The sequence below is a fragment of the Notolepis coatsorum genome, assembly GCF_963971535.1.
Source record: "Notolepis coatsorum genome assembly, chromosome: 1".
In the NCBI taxonomy this organism is placed as follows: Eukaryota; Metazoa; Chordata; class Actinopteri; order Aulopiformes; family Paralepididae; genus Notolepis; species Notolepis coatsorum.
Genome location: NC_140165.1, coordinates 162,621,161 through 162,627,585, shown reverse-complemented (window position 1 = coordinate 162,627,585; position 6,425 = coordinate 162,621,161). Strand labels below are relative to the sequence as shown.

Below are 6,425 nucleotides of genomic sequence, written 5' to 3'. Positions count from 1 at the left end.
TAAATAGAAAAATATGTTGTGCTCTTGCTTTTTTCTTTTTGAAGGTGGAGAGAGTAGCATTGCTAGTGCCACAACAGTTTTATTTGAGGTCCATAACAGTACATTGTACTAAGCAATTGTTGGCTCATTAGTTTGTGATTCACATGCACTAAAATTCACCAGAATGCAGGAAATTAAGTCTTTGTAACAAAAGATTTCCTGGTGGGGGACCCCCAGACCCCCCGCTTAAAAAGTGGCCTGACTGGGGCTATATTTCGCGCTATATCTCCCGGTATGAATTATTTCCCCAGTCCGGCCCTGGCTTCAACGGGACAAAGATAAGCATAGAATCCTGGCATCTGTTCCACAAAGTGGTGGATGTAACACAGTTCTCCGTGTGACTCTACCTGGCCCCTTGTGAGCCACAGCACCACCATCAGCTTGATGGTACGGATTCAGGACGACAGCGAATTAGCTAAACCACCCGCCTTATCGCAGAAGAACTAAACCTTGTAGTATATATTAGTGGGGTTCTGCGGCGGGATCTCCTGAACTATATAGACGGGCGGCCCATAGTCACTGCTCACACGCTCGTAATGGCGGCAGAACATGCTCTCCGAGGCACCTAGTGGGAAGACGACGTCACTGCGGTCTGACCCGTTGTCGACACTGTCCCCCTTGGGCGTGGCCAGGGTGTTGAGGGACATGGCATTCGCGGACTGCTGGTTGTCTGGGCAACAAGGACATTGGCGGTACCTCCACAGCAGGGTCAGCGCGGCCACGCTGACCAGGACGAAGAGAGCACAGCCGGAGACGATCCCGACCAGGAGCCCCAGCTCTGAGCCGCCACCGGGGGGCGAGGCACCGGCTCCGGGTCCTGTGGTGGTCTCTGTCTTCTCCGAGGCGTCTGGATGGAGGGGTGAGAGGGGTGAGAGGACCAAAAGGACGATAGCGGAGAGAAAGTCAGTGAGATCAGGAAAGAAGCAAGAAGAAATTAAAACAAATGTCTTAGTAGATAAGGGGTAATCAATAAGTATTATAAGAAATGTGTTTATTTCTGAGACTATTGGTTATTAGCAGTTATTGCTGTTGTGTTTTTTCGCACTGTATTGATTGGCTTTCCATCTTGAAAATTAACAACTGAGTTAGTCTTCTATTCATTCATGTTAACTACTGAGTTAGTCTTCTATTCATTCATGTTAACTACTGAGTTAGTCTTCTATTCGTTACGGACAAATTGCTGTTGCTGCTGGTGATGTCACTTCCCAGACTTAAGGGATCTGAAACAGAGATAATACCATGACTGACTGGGACTTAGAGTGAGTCAAGACCGAGACAAGACCAAACCCGGAATGATGCCAGTCCAACTGAAGATCATGACTGTAATTTTGTTAGTCTGTCATGAAATTTGGGTCTCAAAATGTAGACAATGTCTCTGCTAATTGGTTATATAAATACATAAAAAAAAACTAATAAATACAAAATTAAATATTTTAACCCAATACACTAGGCCATAGTGTGTGTGTGTGTGTGTGTGTGTGTGTGTGTGTGTGTGTGTGTGTGTGTGTGTGTGTGTGTGTGTGTGTGTGTGTGTGTGTGTGTGTGTGTGTGTACCCAGGGGTGTAGCTCCAGATTCTCGGCCCCATGAAAGAATGTAATTGTAGGCCCCCAGTGAATGCGAGCGCGCGTAAGCGGAATTTTTTTGCCAATTTTTTTATTGATGAAAACGCATTATATGGTTTTTACCTATACATTCGGATCAGCTGTTCAGCACCTGCACTGTTGGTGGGTGAGCCTAGTAAAGGATGTCGCATTGCGTTCATCTTCAATGAATGGACCAATGCAATAGTCTACCAAAGCCCCCCCTCTCTCTCTATATATCTCACACACACACACACACACACACACACACACACACACACACACACACACACACACACACACACACACACACACACACACACACACACACACACACACACACACACACACACACACACACACACACACACACACACACACACAGTCAAGTCAAGTCAAGTCAGTTTTATTTGTATAGCACATTTCCAAGCAGCGGCAGCTGACACCAAAGTGCTACACAAGCAAGTTGATAAAAACAAAATAGTGTGAGGCAAGGTATAAGATTAAAAGAAAGAAAGAAAAAAAACATAGCAAAGCAATGAAAGCAACAAAAACAAAACAATATGTGCAAGATATAGGATTAAAAACATAATAAAGCAATGAAAGTAATAAAAACTGGTAGGACACAGTAAAACAAAGAGGATAGAAGGGTCAGGGGTCTAGTGGTGGTTAAGTAGGGGGGAAGGCCAAGGAGAACAGGTAGGTTTTCAAGAGTGATTTAAAAGCCTGTACGGTCTGGGCGGCCCGTACGCTGAGGGGGAGGCTGTTCCACAGTCTAGGCGCTGCGGTGGAGAAAGCTCTGTCTCCCCTAGTCTTGAGCCTGGTTCTGGGTACCACCAATAGCATCTGGTCAGCTGATCTGAGGGATCGGTGGGGGGTGTGGCGGTGCAGGAGCTCAGACAGATAGGAGGGAGCCGTGCCATTTAATGATTTAAAAACATTTAGTACTAATTTAAAATCGATCCTGAAGCTAACAGGCAGCCAGTGGAGCGAGGCCAAAACTGGGCTGATGTGTTCGTGTTTTCTTGTTTTGGTGAGGAGGCGCGCGGCTGCGTTCTGCACCAGTTGTAGGCGGCGGAGGAGGTACTTGTCGATGCCCGTGTACAGAGCATTGCAGTAGTCGAGGCGGGTGGTGACAAAGGCATGTATCACCGTCTCTAAGTTACTTTGGGAGAGGTATGCCTTTGTCTTCGCCAGGAGTCTAAGGTGGTAAAAGCTGTTTTTAACTACGGCGCTGACCTGTCTATCGAATTTAAAATTGCTGTCGAAGATGACACACACACACACACACACACACACACTTCAGAAACAAACATAGTATCAATGAGAGCATCAATAATACACCTGAGTGATGTCTAGTAAAAAAAAAAAAAAGAGAAAAAAAAAATTGGGCCCCCCCCCCAGTGCTGGGCCCTTGGAATCATCCTAAGCTACCCCCCCCCCCCCCCCAGCTACGCCCCTGTGTGTACCCCTACTGAACAACCACAAACCACCAACTAACAAACAAGAAAATACCTCTCAGTTACCATTATAAAGGTAGGGGAATCCAATCATGATCCCAATCATGAGGCAGGAAGGTAATAATCGTGACACTGTATATTTGTGTACTTGACTAGTCTTGAAAAAAATTCAGTCTGACAAGATCTGCACCAGATGATTTAGCCGGGAATGTCCTACCAGGAATGTCCTACCAGACACCAGTAGTTAGAGGAATGTCCTACCAGACACCAGTGTTTAGAACAGGAATGTCCTACCAGACAACAGTGTTTAGAACAGGAATGTCCTACCAGACAACAGTGTTTAAAACAGGAATGTCCTACCAGACAACAGTGTTTAAAACAGGAATGTCCTACCAGACACCAGTGTTTAGAGCAGCCAAGAACAGCAGAGGTAAAAGCATTCATGAACTGCTTATTGGTCATAATCATATATTATATCAATTGGTAATAGAAAGTGGCAAAATAGATCATTTACATGAAAATGTTCGAGATTATTACTTTAAAGACAAAGAGCAATACGCCTCGATTTAATTTCTCATATTGTAATTATATTGTTTACACTGTGTTTTCTCATATTTTTATATTCACATTTCATTTTATTGTTTATATGTATTGTCTTTCTTCTATTACCCTGTCCATACCTGTACCTCCCCTCCCCCATGCTGCTAAAATTCCCTAATTTCCCCAAGGGGATCAATAAAGGAATATCTTATCTCTTTACCTTATTCTCTACTCTTGTACTCTATGGGAGACACTGGACAGTAGTATATTTTTACTCATTCAGACCAAACTTTCCCAACGCATTCAAAGCTGAAATTAACTGGCATTCCCCTTTAAATGTAAAAGGGGCATTTGAATCCTCCTATGCGCAGGCAATATCTTCCAGAGCTTTACATACCAGTTTCTCCTCTAGCGGAGGGCTCCTTGGCCCTGGACTTTGGCTGCTTGGGAGGGAATCTGGTGGGAGACTCCTGGAAGACTGAAGGAGGGTCAGAATGACCTGGAACAAAACAGGATATGTTTTTTTTTTTTTTGATCCACTTTTTCTCCCATTTTTCTATATTTTCTCCCATCCCAATTTCGTATCATCCAATTCAACCCTTCCCTGTCACGAACGCTGTTTCTTGCCTCCCACAAGCCGGCTGCAATGTGGACTAAGTCATACATAGCACAAGTCCCCTCCGGTACTTGAGGTAACAGCAGTCGCATCTTTTCACCTGCGCAGCTCGATCTCTCAGTGTCGAGGAGTAACGCGTGGGAGGCTCACGCTGCCCCCGACACTTCCTGATTCTACTGCGCAGGCGCACCAACCGACTTGTAGGAGTCGCTTGTTCACAACGTTCGATCCCCACCCTTCAGTTTTCCCTCCCCGTAATATGGCCAATGTGTATTACTGCGGACGACCAGCTAAACTGAAAACAATGTGGAGAGCTGGATTCGAACACGCGAATCCTAGCGTCTCCACACTGGTGGCGAGTGCCTTGCCCACTACACCACCTAGCCGCCCCAAAACAGGATATGTTAAAGGGGGCACTTCACACAAAGAAACACTGATTTATTTTGCACATAATCTCACACATTTCATTTAGTTTGACAGTTATTAAGAGTAAACAATATTGAATCGTTGTGTTGCGTTAATTACAGCTCAATACAATTATAAGGTAGTCCATATAAGACAAGGTATTGCTATTTTTTTATCTCGATAATTTCATGATGCTGTAATATGTATAAAGACCTTAGTAAAAATATGTATTTTGGGAAATCAATTAAACTGGAGCTTGGGACTAATTAGACATCAGACGTATTATTGGTGAAATGTCCCTTTAAGTACAGTGTGTGACCTAAATGTAGGCTATAGTATGTCTTCATTATATAGTCATTACATAGAAATTATAAGGTAGCCGTCCCAATAAGATTCACCTTAAACCTCGAACCACTTACAGGACATATTTAAAAGCTCTTCCACCCTATAGGCCACTTCGTTCTAGGTGGGCAAAATACAAATATAGCAACAATTGGTTTGCCCTCTTGTGGACATAATGCGCAATAATAGATATTCAAATGGTTTTAAGAAGGAAGTATATTGTCTGATAATGTATTGCACTATGATATGTTACACTATGATGTGTTACCAGTGGCGGCTGGTCCATAGAGGGTGCTAGGGCGCCCCCCCCCCCCCCCCCCCCCCTGGTGGAAAGTGATTTGGGATTTATTTTTATTATAGTAGATTCCGACCGCTAAAAATATAATATTTATTTTTTAAATAAATAATAATTACTGATTTTAAGTATGTTTGTGTGTAAAACAGGGTGGGGGAAACTGTACAACTGTACAAGCAAAACTGTACATTGGAATATCGACAAAACCTTACTTGGTCCCAAGAAGAGGGCCTCGTGTATTATTGGGTTAGGACATTTACTGTACATTTATAGGGGCCAGTTTCGAATTGCAGTCTCCCGTAGGTGCTCTTTGAGAGTGGTTTTGAAAGTGGGTAGTGATTCACATTCCTTTACAGCTTTGGGTAGGGCGTTCCACATTGATGTGGCATAATTGCGAAACGTGTTTAGTCCCTTGTTTGAGCCGAATCTGGGTTTAACATGATTTGTGGAGCTCCCTCTGGTGTTGTGGTCGTGGTATTCACTGACCTTTGGGAAGTATTTTGACATGTACATGGGTACCTTAGTCGTGTAGTGTATCTTGTAGACCAGGCCCATTGCAAGTTGCTCTACTCTAAGCCATCCTAGGTAGTCAAAGTGGGCAGGGGTGAGGTGGGTTCTAGGAGTAAGGTCAAGTAGTAGTCTGACCAGTTTGTTTTGTGATGTTTGTAATCTTGTTTTTAGCGCCTTTGAGGTGCTTTGGTACCATGAGGTGCAAGCATAGTCGTAGTACCCTTGAATGAGTGCTCCTGCCAGAGTCTTCAGGGTATTCTTGTTTACCAGAGAGGAGATCCGGTACAATATGTATGTATGTATGTATGTATGTATGTATGTATGTATGTATGTATGTATGTATGTATGTATGTATGTATGTATGTATGTATGTATGTATGTATGTATGTATGTATGTATGTATGTATGTATGTATGTATGTATGTATGTATGTATGTATGTATGTATGTATGTATGTATGTATGTATGTATGTATGTATGTATGTATGTATGTATGTATATATGTATGTATGTATGTATGTATGTATGTATGTATGTATGTATGTATGTATGTATGTATGTATGTATGTATGTGTGTATGTATGTATGTATATGTGAATGAATGAATGAATGAATGTATATGTGTGTATGACTGTGT

The 6,425-nt window shown here is 43.0% G+C and overlaps 1 protein-coding gene across 1 annotated transcript in view; it reads right to left on the bottom strand.

Moving 5' to 3' along the window:
* Positions 1-482: 482 nt before the first annotated feature.
* The window catches only part of LOC311223388 (ephrin-B2-like), a gene marked incomplete at both ends in the record, with an annotated part of 13,110 nt that continues 7,167 nt past the window's right edge, over positions 483-6,425 (bottom strand). The window contains 2 exons of the mRNA XM_084308176.1: positions 483-886; positions 4,018-4,119. Of these exons, the coding sequence (XP_084164302.1) occupies positions 483-886; positions 4,018-4,119 (506 nt within the window). The remainder of the gene's footprint in view (positions 887-4,017; positions 4,120-6,425) is intronic.